General features: G+C 45.5%; 1 protein-coding gene across 1 annotated transcript; it reads right to left on the reverse strand.

Moving 5' to 3' along the window:
• Positions 1 to 230: 230 nt before the first annotated feature.
• LOC142651331 (uncharacterized) lies at positions 231 to 13,947 on the reverse strand. Its single transcript, XM_075825899.1, has 2 exons — positions 11,028 to 13,947; positions 231 to 370 (listed from the first exon to the last, which is right to left on the reverse strand). Exon 1 carries the CDS (start codon positions 13,142 to 13,144, stop codon positions 12,251 to 12,253), a length of 894 nt encoding a protein of 297 aa, XP_075682014.1. The 5' UTR covers positions 13,145 to 13,947; the 3' UTR covers positions 231 to 370; positions 11,028 to 12,250.
• Between the last annotated feature and the right edge of the window lie 82 nt (positions 13,948 to 14,029).

Here is a 14,029-nt window from a genome sequence, read left to right on the forward strand (position 1 = left end):
ACCTTTTTGGGCAAGCATTAACAAATGGGTGTTATGATTCCCCTTGTCACAGGGCTGTGTCCCTACATGCTGACAGTATGTCACTGTGCAGGGACACCTCCCCCTGACAAGGGGAATTGTCTATCAGCCCTGGACTGCAGAAAGACTTTTTGTGAAATACAAGGATTTCCTATAATAAACATGTCAGGAGAGGTGACAGATTCTCTATAAATCTAGTGACTCACAGATGACGACGTCTCAGATTCTAGTAGTTTTTTTCCTCTTTTCTTCTCCATCCGGTCCAGAGCTCATGACGACTTCTCCCGGCCATGACTCATTTCTGCAGAATTTGCCACTTGGACGTCTCCTCACTTTTCCAACATTTCCACACCTATAAATGAAAATAAAGTTATCATGGTGCCACATACTGTGCCCCTAAATATAATAGCACCAAACACTGCGCGCCTGAATATAATAATACCACACACTGTAAAACACCACATACACACAGCCCCCTGTACATAGTGCCACACACAGCCCCCTGTACATAGTGCCACGCACAGCCCCCCTGTACATAGTGCCACACACAGCCCCCCTGTACATAGTGCCACACACAGCCCCCCTGTACATAGTGCCACACACAGCCCCCCTGTACATAGTGCCACACACAGCCCCCCTGTACATAGTGCCACACACAGCCCCCCTGTACATAGTGCCACACACAGCCCCCCTGTACATAGTGCCACACACAGCCCCCCTGTACATAGTGCCACACACAGCCCCCTGTACATAGTGCCACACACAGCCCCCTGTAGATATTACACCCCCCATAGATAGCGCCACACACATCCCCCTGTACATAGTGCCACACACAGCCGCTGTAGATATTACACACCCCCATAGATATCGCCATACACAGCCCCCTCTATATATCACACATCCCCCCGTAGAGAGCGTTACACACAGCTCCCTATAGATAGTGCCATGCAGCCCCCCTGTAGAGAGCGCCACACAGCCCTCCCCCTCTTGTAAATCACACCAAAAAGCCCCCCTATAAAGAGCGCCACACACATACCGCTGTGGAAAGCATTACACAGCCCCCCCTTGTATATAGTGCCACACAGCACTCCCCCTTGTATATAGTGCCACACAGCGCTCCCCCTTGTATATAGTGCCACACAGCGCTCCCCCTTGTATATAGTGCCTCACAGCGCTCCCCCTTGTATATAGTGCCACACAGCGCTCCCCTTGTATATACACCGTGTTCCAAATTATTATGCACATTGGATTTAAGTGTCATAAACATTTAATTATTAGTTTTTCAATTAAACTCATGGATGGTTTTGTGTCTTAGGGCTCTTTGGATCATTGTAATCAATCTCAGACACCTGTGATAATTAGTTTGCCAGGTGTGCCCAATCAAAGGAAAACTACTTAAGAAGGACGTTCCACATTAAGCAGGCCACAGGTTTCAAGCAATTTGGGAAAGAAAAAGGATCTCTCTGCTGCCGAAAAGCGTGAAATAGTGCAATACCTTGGACAAGGTATGAAAAGATTGGATATTTCAAGAAAACTTAGGTGTCATCATCGTACTGTGAAAACATTTGTGGCTGATTCAGAGCACAGATGGGTTCGTTCAGATAAAGGCATAATGAGGAAGGTTTCTGCCAGACAAATTAATAGGATTAGGAGAGCAGCTGCTAAAATGCCATTGCAAAGCAGCAAACAGGTATTTAAAGCTGCTGGTGCCTCTGGAGTCCCGCGAACCTCAAGGTGTAGGATCCTCCAGATCTTTGCAAGTGTGCATAAAGCTATTATGCGGCCACCCCTAAACAATGCTCACAAGCAGAAACGGTTGCAGTGGGCTCAGAAATACATGAAGACTAATTTTCAAACCATGTTGTTTACTGATGAGTGCCGTGCAACCCTGGATGGTCCAGATGGATGGAGTAGTGGATGGTTGGTGAATGGCCACCATGTCCCAACAAGGCTGCGACGTCAGCAAGGAGGTGGCGGAGTCATGTTTTGGGCTGGAATCATGGGGAGAGAGCTGGTAGGCCCCTTTAGGGTCCCTGACAGTGTGAAAATGACCTCTGCAAATACGTAGAGTTTCTGACTGACCACTTTCTTCCGTGGTACAAAAAGAACCGTACCTTCCATAGCAAAATTATCTTCATGCATGACAATGCACCATCTCATGCTGCAAAGAATACCTCTGTGTCATTGGCTACTAACGGCATAAAAGGAGAGAAACTCATGGTGTGGCCCCCATGTTCCCCTGACCGCAACCCTATTGAGAAACTTTGGAGCATCCTCAAGCAAAATATCTGAGGGTTGGAGGCAGTTCACATCAAAACAGAAGCTCTGGGAGGCGATTCTGACATCCTGCAAAGATATTCAAGCAGTAACTGTCCAAATACTCACAAATTCAATGGATGCAAGAATTGTGAAGGTGATATCAAAGAAGGGGTCCTATGTTAACATGTAACTTGGCCTGTTAAGTTGTTTTTTTTTTATTTCTGTAAATATGACTTCCTGATGCTGCAAATTCAACAAATTACCATTTTAGTTCTCTTTACAACATTTAAAATGTTTTGATCTCTGTTGTGCATAATAATTTGAAACATTGCATTTTGAGTTTTTTACTTCTAAAAAAAAAAAACTGTTATCATTAGATTTGTTCAATAAAATTCGCATTATACTCCAACGTTTGATGGCTTGAAGATTATACTGACTGTCATTTGCATCGACTATTTAGGAAAATCAGCGAAAAATAACATTTGCATAATAATTTGGAACGCGGTGTAGTGCCTCACAGCGCTCCCCCTTGTATATAGTGCCACAAGGTTATGTACACATTTAAAAACGTTATATTATAATTATAGTATCAGTATTAAGTATCAGTGTGATTGATTGATCTTATTTTTTTTTAAACTCAGTTTATTGAAGGAGACATATAAACACATTGACAAAGTAAACAGCAGGACCCCCGCACAGCGGACATGTCCATATTTTATGCATATACAATACTGTTCATTATCACTGTGAAATGTTTAACAAAAGTCATAACACTCCTATGGAGTGAAAGAACCACATAAACAATAAAAAAAGAAAGAAAATATGTCTCTTTTATCAAATTCTTGCCAGCTACATTTCCGTACCAGTATAGTGTGCGGTTTCCCAAAATAAGCCAGTAAGGTAGCAGTGATATAGGGTACCACCCTCTACCATGACAACCAATCAACTATCCACCATTCCACCTGGATCATGATAAGTCATGAATGCTCATGTGTGCATCCCTCTAATAGCCATCGCTAGCTCCGGCCCTGAGTATGACGTAAGATCCGAATTGCACCAGCTATCCCAGATCCAATTAAATTTTTCAGGTCGTTTTCTATGAAGATACATTATACGCTCATAAGGTATAGTCGCATTTACCAGTTGTATCCACATATCTTTGGTTGGGGGTCGAACGTTCATCCACCTGAGAGCTATTGTTTTGCGAGCCATAAACAAGGTCTCCCGAATACATATGCGAAGGTGTGGCGAAATCAGATCTTCCTCCATCAGCCCGAATAAGCAGACCCCCGGCTCTGCCAGCACAGGGATCGACAGCACCCTAGCAAGCAGGGCAGTAACTTCTGTCCAGAAGTGGCGAATGTCTGGACAATCCCATATCATATGCTGAAAATCGGCAGGGCTATAAAAGCATCTATGACAATGGGGAGAGGGCCTTCTACCCATTTTATATAGTCGAATTGGTGTGAGGTAACTTTGATGAATTATTAATGGCAGGGGATACGAATCTATGTGATTCCAAAAGGCTAGCTCTGGCCTCCTCATCCAGGGATGGGATTAGCTCCTGCCATTTGTCCAGCGCCGGAAAGGCTGCCCTGCCTGCTTTGGCATGTATGAGATAAGAATATATCGAGGAGATCAGTCCACTCGGTCCCTGGGATCGTACAATGCCTATTAGGGGATATGAGGAGATTTCTATGTCCCTACCTCTAAACTGGGCCTGTAAGGAATGCCTTAATTGCAAAAATTAGTAAAATGCCTGTCTCGGAACCTGATATGTCTCTTCCATCTGGGTAAAAGAAAATAATAAATTATCAAACACATCCCCAACAATGTTAATGCCTAGATTAGACCAAAATCCCGCGTCCTGTGTTGTACTCAGCTGGTCCATCATGTCATTATGCCACAAGGGGGTCTCTGCCATTATCCAGTCATCCCATGAGAGCTGCCTCGCAGCTACCCAGGACTTTTTTGCCACTCTGTGGATTGGTAAGGCATTGCTGCCAAGTGGTACTAAAGTTTCCAATGTTGACCACAGTTTCCTTAATCCTAGAAAATTTGCCAGACAGCTCTCCAATGCCACCGGTTCCTCATGTGACACCCAGGCTCCCAAGTATTTAAGTTGGCCAGCTAGGTAATATACATATAGGTCCGTGAGAGCCATACCTGCCAGGTCTTTAGGCCGTTGTAGTTTGGCTAATTGCAGCTTAGATCTAGAGGACCCCCATATAAACCTTCTAAACATAGAGTCCATTTCTTTAAAGAACGTCATGGGAATGGGAACAAATATATGCTGTAGTACATACAAGCACTTAGGTTGAACCACCATCTTAACAAGGTTCATTCGGCCCGCCACCGAGATAGGTAGAGCCGACCAGATTTTGAATTTGTCTTTGAAGGTTGTAAGCAAAGGGTCGACATTCAACTTCAGCATGTCATTGTCTGATCTAGCTATCTGGATCCCCAAATATTTAAATTGAGATACCACTTGCAACCCGCTAACCTTCTGGGCCACCCCTGAGTTCCGGCGCGGGGAGAGGTACATCAGACAAGATTTGCCCCAGTTAATACGTAAGCCAGAATAATCTCCAAATAGGTCAATAATCGTCATTGCTCTGTGTAACGACTCCTCCGGGTACGACATATATAATAGCATATCGTCTGCATATAAGGCAATCCGTTCTTCCCCCTTGTATAGGCAAGTACCCCGAAATATCTCATCCTGTCGTATCAAAATTGCAAGGGGTTCTATGGCAAGAGCAAACAATAAAGGAGATATTGGGCATCCCTGCCTGGTTCCCCTTTCCAAAGTGAAGTATGAAGACAACTGCCCATTCAGGGATATGGCCGCTCTGGGATGTAAATATAGGAGGCCTATCCATTGTATAAAGACTGGCCCTAGCCCAAATTTTTGGAGAATGTGCAATAAGTATGGCCATTCAATGGAGTCAAAGGCCTTGGCCGCATCCAAGGAGGCCAAGGCCCAGTCCTGTTTGTGCCGCGTGGCTATCTGGGACACTATTTGGGTCCTACGTAAATTGTCTGATGTACTTCTCCCTTTAATAAACCCCGTTTGATCCGGGGCTGTGATAGATGGCATAATATCGTTCAACCTATTGGCCAACACCTTCGTCAATATTTTATAATCCACGTTAAGAAGTGCTATAGGCCTATATGATGAACAGTCTAGGGGATCTTTATCTGGCTTTAATATGACCACTATAGTTGCATCAGAGAATGAGTCCGGTAGGGCCCCCGCATCTAGAGACGCATGATACGTTTTAAGCAGCTCAGGGGCTAACTGATCCTGATATTTCACATATACTTCTAGTGGGATACCATCCGGTCCCGAGGCCTTCCCCTTGGGCATGGATGCTATTGCTTCCACTATCTCCTCCATAGTAATAGGGCTATCCAGATACAGTCTTTGGTCAGTTGTTATTTTAGGACAGCTAACTTGTTCACAGTAGTCATACAACTCCTCCTTTGATCTATGAGATCTAGAGACATACAAATCTTTGTAAAAGGCATGAAACTCCATTAACCCCTTCAGGACACAGCCTGTTTTGGCCTTCAGGACGCAGCCAATTTTTTCAAATCTGATATGTTTCACTTTATGTGGTAATAACTTCGGAATGCTTTTACCTATCCAAGCGATTCTGAGATTGTTTTCTCGTGAGACATTGGACTTTATGTTACTGGCAAAATTTGGCCGATACATTAAGTATTTAATTGTGAAAAACACCAAAATTTAGCGAAAAATTTCAAAAATTAGCATTTTTCTAAACTTATATGTATCTGCTTGTAAGACAGATGGTAATACCACACAAAATTGTTGCTAATTAACATCCCCCATATGTCTACTTTAGATTGGCATTGTTTTTTGAACATCCTTTTATTTTTCTATGACATCACAAGGCATAGAACTTTAGCAGCAATTTCTCACATTTTCAAGAAAATTTCAAAAGGCTATTTTTACAGGGGCCAGTTCAGTTGTGAAGTGGATTTTAGGGCCTTATATATTAGAAACCCTCGATAAGTCACCCCATTTTAAAAACTTCACCCCTCAAAGTATTCAAAACAGCATTTAGAAAGTTTCTTAACCCTTTAGATGTTTCACAGGAATTAAGGCAAAGTAGATGTGAAATTTTCAAATTTCTTTTTTTTTTTGCAGAAATTCATTTTTCATCTATTTTTTTTGTAACACAAAAAGTTTTACCAGAGAAACGCAACTCTATATCTATTTCCCAGATTCTGCAGTTTTTAGAAATACCCCACATGTAGCCCTAGTGCACTTATTGACTGCAGCACAGGCCTCAGAAACAAAGGAACACCTAGAGGATTTTGGGGCCTCCTTTTTTATTAGAAAATATTTTAGGCACCATGTCGGGTCTGAAAGGCTCTCGCGGCGCCAAAACAGTGGAAATCCCCCAAAAGTGACCCCATTTCGGAAACTATACCCCTTGAGGAAATTATCTAGGGGTATAGTGAGCATTTTGACCCCGCAGGTTTTTTGGAGAAATTATTGGAAGTAGGCCGTGAAAATGAAAATCTACATTCTTTCAAAGAAAATGTAGGTTTAGCTAATTTTTTCTAATTTCCACAGGGGCTAAAAGGAGAAAATGCACCACTACATTTGTAAAGCAATTTCTCCCGAGCAAAACAGTACCCCACATGTGGTGATAAACGGTTGTTTGGACACACGGCAGGGCTTAGAAGGGAAAGAGCGACATTTGGTTTTTGCAGCTCAAATTTATCAGGAATGGTTTGCGGAGACCACGTCGCATTTGCAAAGCCCCTAAGGGACCAAAACAGTGAAAACACCAAAAAAGTGACTCCATTTAGGAAACTACACCCCTTGAAGAATCCATCTAGGGGTGTAGTGAGCATTTTGAACCCACAGGGGTTTCATAGATTTTATTAGAATTGGGCAGTGAAGATAAAAAAAATACTTTTTTTCCAATAAGACGTAGCTTTAGCTCAAAATTTTTCATTTTCTCAACAAATAAAGGAATTTAAAAAAAACAACATTTGTAAAGCAACTTCTCTGGAGTACGGCAATACCCCATTTGTGGTCATAAACTGCTGTTTGGGCACACGGCAAGGATCTGAAGAGAAGGAGCGCCATTTGGCTTTTGGAGCACAGATTTTGCTGGATTGGTTTCTTGACACCATGTCACTATTGCAAAGCTCCTAAGGTGTCAGTACAGTGGAAACTCCACAAAAGTGATTCCATTCACAAAACTACACCCCTTGAGGAATTCATCTAGGGGTGTAGTGAGCATTTTGACCCCACAGGTGTTTCATAGATTTTATTAGAATTGGGCAGTGAAAATTAAAAAAAATCCTTTTTCTTCAATAAGACGTAGTTTTAGCTGAAAATGTTTCATTTTCTCAACAAATAAATGAAAAAAAGCACCACAACACTTGTAAAGCAACTTCTCCTGTGTACGGCAATACCACATATGTGGTCATAAACTGCTGTTTGGGCACACAGTAGGGCTCAGAAGGGAAGGAGCGCCATTTGGCTTTTGGAGTACAGATTTTGCTGGATTGGTTTCTGGGCGCTATGTCGCATTTGCAAAGTCCCTGTGGGACCAAAACAGTGGATCCCCCCAGAAGTGACCCCATTTTGGAAACTACACCCCTCAAGGTATTCACTTAGGGGTGTAGTGAGCATATTAACACCACAGGTGATTGGCAGAAATTGGTGTGCACTCGATGTTGCAGAGTGAAAATGGGATTTTTTTCTATAGATATGCCAATATGTGGCGCCCAGCTTGTGCCACTGGAGACACACACCCCAAAAATTTTTAAAAGGGTTCTCCCGGGTATGGCGATGCCATATATGTGGAAGTAAACTGCTGTTTGGGCACACTGTAGGGTTCAGAAGGGAGGTAGCGCCATTTGGCTTTTGGAGTGTGGATTTTGCTTGTAGTAGTCTTGTATTGAGTCTTACTGGTGTTTCCGTTTATAATGTGGGGGTACATGTAAGCCGGGCGGAGTATATAAGGGGCATAGTCAGGTGGTATAATAATGGGGTAAACAAAAACAATAAAATGATCCATAGATGTGTGTTACGCTGTGACACAATCCTTTCTGCACAGGCCGGTGTCGCACTGATAAACTGTGTCCTTTCTTATCCCCCTTTTGGTCCACACTCCGCACCTTTGCAGTTTGAGGAATTTTGCTGAGAAGTGTTGTCCTGGTATAATACGGGCACCGTCGCTTTCAGCAGATATGTTTGGGCCCTCCCCTTCCTGGTTCCCTAATTTTAGGGGCCTTGATAATTCGCCACTTCAAACAGAAGAAATGTTTCCCTCGGGCCGGCACAACTGCATATTTTTATTTCCTGGCTTATTGGAGCCTTAACTAATTTTATTTTTTCATAGACGTAGCGGTATGACGGCTGTTTTTTTTGCGGGACGAGCTGTAGTTATTATTGGTACCATTTTGGGGTACATGCGACTTTTTGATCACATGTTATCCTTTTTTTTTTGGGAGGCAAGGTGACCAAAAAACAGCAATTCTGACATTATTTTTTTAATTCTTTTTATACAGCGTTCACCACGCGTTATAAATTACACGTTACCTTTATTCTGCAGGTCAGTCCGATTTCGTTATAGAACTTTTTTATGTTTTACAACTTTTTGCACAATAAAATAACCTTTGGAAAGAGAATGGATTTTTTCTGTCGCCAAGTTGTGAGAGCCATAACGGTTTTAATTTTTTCGTTGACGAAGCTGTATGAGGGCTTATTTTTAGCGAGACGAGTTATAGTTTTTATAGGTACCATTTTTGGGTACATGCGACTTTTTGATCACTATTATTTCAATTTTTTGAAGACAAAGTGACCAAAAAATAGCAATTATGTCAGTATTTTTTAGTTTTTTTTTACGGCGTTCACTTTGCGGAATTAATAACATAATATTTTTATAGTTACGGTCGTTACGGTCGCAGCGATACCAAATATGTATGGCTTTATTATTTTTTTCAATAATAAATGACTTGATAAAGGAAAAAGGGCGATTGTGTTTTGTGTTATTATTTGAAACTTTTATTGTATTTTTAGAACTTTTATTTTTACTTTTTTTACACTTTTTTTTTACACTTTTCTTTAGTCCCACTATGGGACTTGAAGGTCCAACTGTTTGTTTGATGTTCTAATACATTGCACTACCCATGTAGTGCAATGTATTAGAACTGTCAGTTGTTCACTGACAGCAAGCCGATCAGGCTCCGCCTCCGGGCGGGGCCTAATCGGCTAACGTAACGGCAGATAGGAAGCCTTTGTTAGGCTTCCATTTGCCATAGCAATCGCCCCCCCCCGCAACAATCGGCCCCCGCAATCGCGTAGCGGGGTGCCGATGTTGCTATAAGACCTTGAATGCGGCGGTCACTATTGACTGCCGCAATTAAGGGGTTAATCAGTTCGGATCACCGCTGTGATCCGACCCGATGTTTTCCCCCAGTACTAAGGCTGCTAGTAGCAGCCTGTACTGGGAGATGCCGGGCTGCGGGGAGCGCCTGTGTGCTCTGTTAGGAGCACACGTGGATTAACGGGCTGCAGGCACAACGACCAGCTTTGCAACCCGTTAATCTACGTTGGGTGGTCGTGAAGGGGTTAATATATCAGGTGTAGAAGTCAGAATCGTACCCTCTCTAGTTTTGATTTTTAGTATGGCCGGTGACGCATTATTCTGGTGGATAATATGTGCAAGCATGCTACTAGATTGGTTACCCTGTTCAAAATTCTTCTGGTTATTAAAAAACATTCTGCGCTTGCTTTTTTTAGTAAGATATAGGAGATACTGTCTACCCGCTTGCAGCCATGTCAACCTATTATCTTCTGAAGGGTCAGAAATATAAGTAGCTTCTAATAGTGTACAAGACTCAGCTAATTCCTTCTCTTTTTTTACCGACTCTCGCTTTATATAGGATATGGTAGATTGGAGGCAGCCCCTGAGGTATGCTTTTTGTGCATCCCAATAGGCTGAGTGATTAGGTGTTAACGAGTTCTCCTCTACATAGATCTGTAACTGATCAGGTATACGGTCCTGGTGGGTAAACTGTGTTAGCCAAAAGGAATGTATCTTCCTACTCAGTGATCGTGTCCCCCCCTGAGCCACCTTCAGACGCACCACAATAGGAGAGTGGTCTGAGAACGAGCGCGGTAAATGCTCTGCAGACTGCAAGGCCAAGCAGGTCTGCCCATTCCCACAAATATAATCTATGCGAGACATCGAATTCTTACCGGGGGTAAAGCAGGTGAACTCCCGGACCCCGGGCCACATGTGTCTCCAGAGGTCATGCCACCCAACTTCCTCCAAGAACAATGCTAATGGCGTCGGCCTGTTAGGTAAGACTAAACGTGGACACCACAACACTACTCAGTTCTTTTCAAATAAACGGTTTACTGAAAATCACAATTTCAAACAGGCCAAATAACGACAATACAGTATTCAAATCAAGTCTCTCAGTAGCTGAGGCACTCGCCCTCGTGGGAGTCCTACCAGCTCATGGGTGGCTGCGCCTGGCGCTCACTGACCCGGCCCGGCGGGTCTCAAGAAGGAAATGGGCCGTCTCCGCGGATCACTGTGGTGCTACCACTCACACTGCGGAATCCCCAAAGGTGGAAGCTATGCCCCTCGCCCTTTGGCTACGGCGTGAGTCCGGCGGATATATTACCGCGTGCGCCTCCGCGGGTCAGAGTGAGAGCTACTCACTACCACGCGGCATACCACCCTTACCTCTGCTTTCTGCTCCTCTGTTGAAGAAGACGACATCTTTTCCATTGTGTCTCCTGACACTGCTGAGCTGTAGTGAATGTCCAGCTAGTCCTCCTCCAGGAACATTGAGCCAAGGATCCTTCTCCTACAAATGGCGGCAGCCTGGTCCCTGTGCCCCCTCTCTGTCACACAAGTCCTCTTTCTTTTCTTCCCCCTCAGTCCCCTCGCTCTCCCTCACTTCCCCTTCCTGTCACCCAGCTCTGTCTCCTCAGTCACTCGTCCTGCAGTGACACCTTGTGGCTGCTAATAATATGACAGGCATACACAGGATAATACAGAAGAAAAATACCACTAAACATGGAAGATGCACAGGGAAGACAGTTCACTTTAGAAGGGCCGTATCACCCCCTTACACTTCCCCCGGCTTTTACGAGTGCAGTCCCTTGCACTCACAGAGGCTAGCCAGGCATTCATTTCTGTAGCGGTTACAGTTCCCCATCCTTGTAGAGCTGTGTTCTCCTTTTTGTCGACCTCTTGGAATCCCACTGCATCCGGTTGTCTTACGGTCGACAGGTCCCGCTGATCTTTAGGCTGGTCAGTTGAACAGACGAAAGGCTGTTGAAACGGTGGTTCTTTAGTAATCAATCCTGGTCCTGGCTTGTTGGCTGCTACCAACATCGGACGTTGCAAGACTGCTGGTGTGAATTCCGCAGCTGCAGGGGAAAGGAGGGATGGCTGGTCACGAGACGTTTGACTTGACACTTGACCTATGGCCGGGTCTCTCGATTCCTCTAAACTCTCTGACCTGAGCTGGTGAAAGGGCCGACGGGGTCGCCGCCGGTCAGGGGCAAATCTGCTTCCCTTAACTGGAACACCACCGGGGCCTGTGACATTGGCAGCTTCAGTGCCCTTTCTTCCTCCCACTACATCAAATTCTACCATCTCTCCTTCTCCAACGCTGCGCAGAGACTTCTGGGGGTTGCTCCTCTTTATAGCAGACCAGTGGACAAACACATCGCCTTTATGGTCACTTCGGCGAATAAAACCGTAGCCCTTTCGGACATGAAACCACTTCACCGTCCCTTTTACTTGACTAGAAATAAACTTTCCTTCCACTTGGCTAAGATTCCACACCTTGTGCTGTACTGCTGGTATTCCTGTGCAGCACCCAATAGCTCTCTGTGTGGATGATAGAGGGCCTCTACAAGGAACTTCCGCCACCCGGCCCTCAGCAGCGGGTCCTTCTAGTTTAAAGGTGGCCGTTTCATCCTAGGGGCATGACAGTCTCTTGCCAGGTGTCCTGGTCGGCCACATTCCCAACACCGGCGAATTTCGGCCGGATCAAATCTTCTCTGCCGAGGACGGTCCTCCCGGGTAGAACTTGCCGCCTTCAGCTGGTTGATCTCTTCTCTCATCTCCCTCATGAGCTCCCTCACATCCCTGGCAAAGTCTCGGAGGAAAGCACTCTCTGGTGTGGGGTCCATTTTCGGAGGCGGTCCCCTTTCGGTCGAGTTGTGTACACTAACGTGAGCACCATCCTCTCCCTCGTGCTGCCACTCTATGGCCTCTCGAACTAGGTCCACTAAGGCGGTATGCGGCTCCGTCCGTATATAGTCTCTGAGGCTCCTTCTTAGCGCTCTATTCTTCAACCCAGACAAGTATTGGTCCCGCAGCACCCTGTCCGGGTCAGGGACAGCCGCGCACCCCTCTTGATCTTTCTTGCTAAGTCGGTTCCACAATCGTTGGAGTGCAACCGAGTACTGTTGGACGGATTCATCTTCCCGTTGACTACGGGTATAGAATTTTTTCCGTAAATCGGTAACTGAGGTAGTGTCTCCGTATAGGGTTTCGAGCCTGGTGATGATGTCTTCCAGGGTCGCTCTTTGGCTGACTGGGAGGACTACTACTGCTGCACGAGCATCTCCTTCTAGCAGGCTCAACGCGAGATCCGCTTGGTGTGGGGGAGGTACTTGGTAGAGTCGGGCCGCTGCTCGTAGCCTCTCGGCCCAATCCATCAGCGTCACACTCTTTCCGTCATATTTGGGCACATTTAACATGGCTGCCCCCATAGGGAACAGAATTGGGGGTGGGCCTGGGGCACTGATGGCAGACTCCGCTGAAGTTCCTGGTTGGCTCATCCTGTTCGTGACGCCACGTGTTAGGTAAGACTAAACGTGGACACCACAACACTACTCAGTTCTTTTCAAATAAACGGTTTACTGAAAATCACAATTTCAAACAGGCCAAATAACGACAATACAGTATTCAAATCAAGTCTCTCAGTAGCTGAGGCACTCGCCCTCGTGGGAGTCCTACCAGCTCATGGGTGGCTGCGCCTGGCGCTCACTGACCCGGCCCGGCGGGTCTCAAGAAGGAAATGGGCCGTCTCCGCGGACCACTGTGGTGCTACCACTCACACTGCGGAATCCCCAAAGGTGGAAGCTATGCCCCTCGCCCTTTGGCTACGGCGTGAGTCCGGCGGATATATTACCGCGTGCGCCTCCGCGGGTCAGAGTGAGAGCTACTCACTACCACGCGGCATACCACCCTTACCTCTGCTTTCTGCTCCTCTGTTGAAGAAGACGACATCTTTTCCCTTGTGTCTCCTGACACTGCTGAGCTGTAGTGAATGTCCAGCTAGTCCTCCTCCAGGAACATTGAGCCAAGGATCCTCCTCCTACAAATGGCGGCAGCCTGGTCCCTGTGCCCCCTCTCTGTCACACAAGTCCTCTTTCTTTTCTTCCCCCTCAGTCCCCTCGCTCTCCCTCACTTCCCCTTCCTGTCACCCAGCTCTGTCTCCTCAGTCACTCGTCCTGCAGTGACACCTTGTGGCTGCTAATAATATGACAGGCATACACAGGATAATACAGAAGAAAAATACCACTAAACATGGAAGATGCACAGGGAAGACAGTTCACTTTAGAAGGGCCGTATCACCCCCTTACAGGCCTACTACCCATCAAGGGATCCGCCTCTGAACTTATCCAGAACAGGGACGGCTAAAGAATTAAAGTCACCCATAC

The sequence above is a fragment of the Rhinoderma darwinii genome, chromosome 5 (genome assembly GCF_050947455.1).
Source record: "Rhinoderma darwinii isolate aRhiDar2 chromosome 5, aRhiDar2.hap1, whole genome shotgun sequence".
In the NCBI taxonomy this organism is placed as follows: Eukaryota; Metazoa; Chordata; class Amphibia; order Anura; family Rhinodermatidae; genus Rhinoderma; species Rhinoderma darwinii.

Coding starts and splice junctions, on each gene's coding strand:
- LOC142651331 (XM_075825899.1), bottom strand. CDS start 13,144: ATGAGCCAACCAGGAACTTCAGCGGAGTCTGCCATCAGTGCCCCAGGC.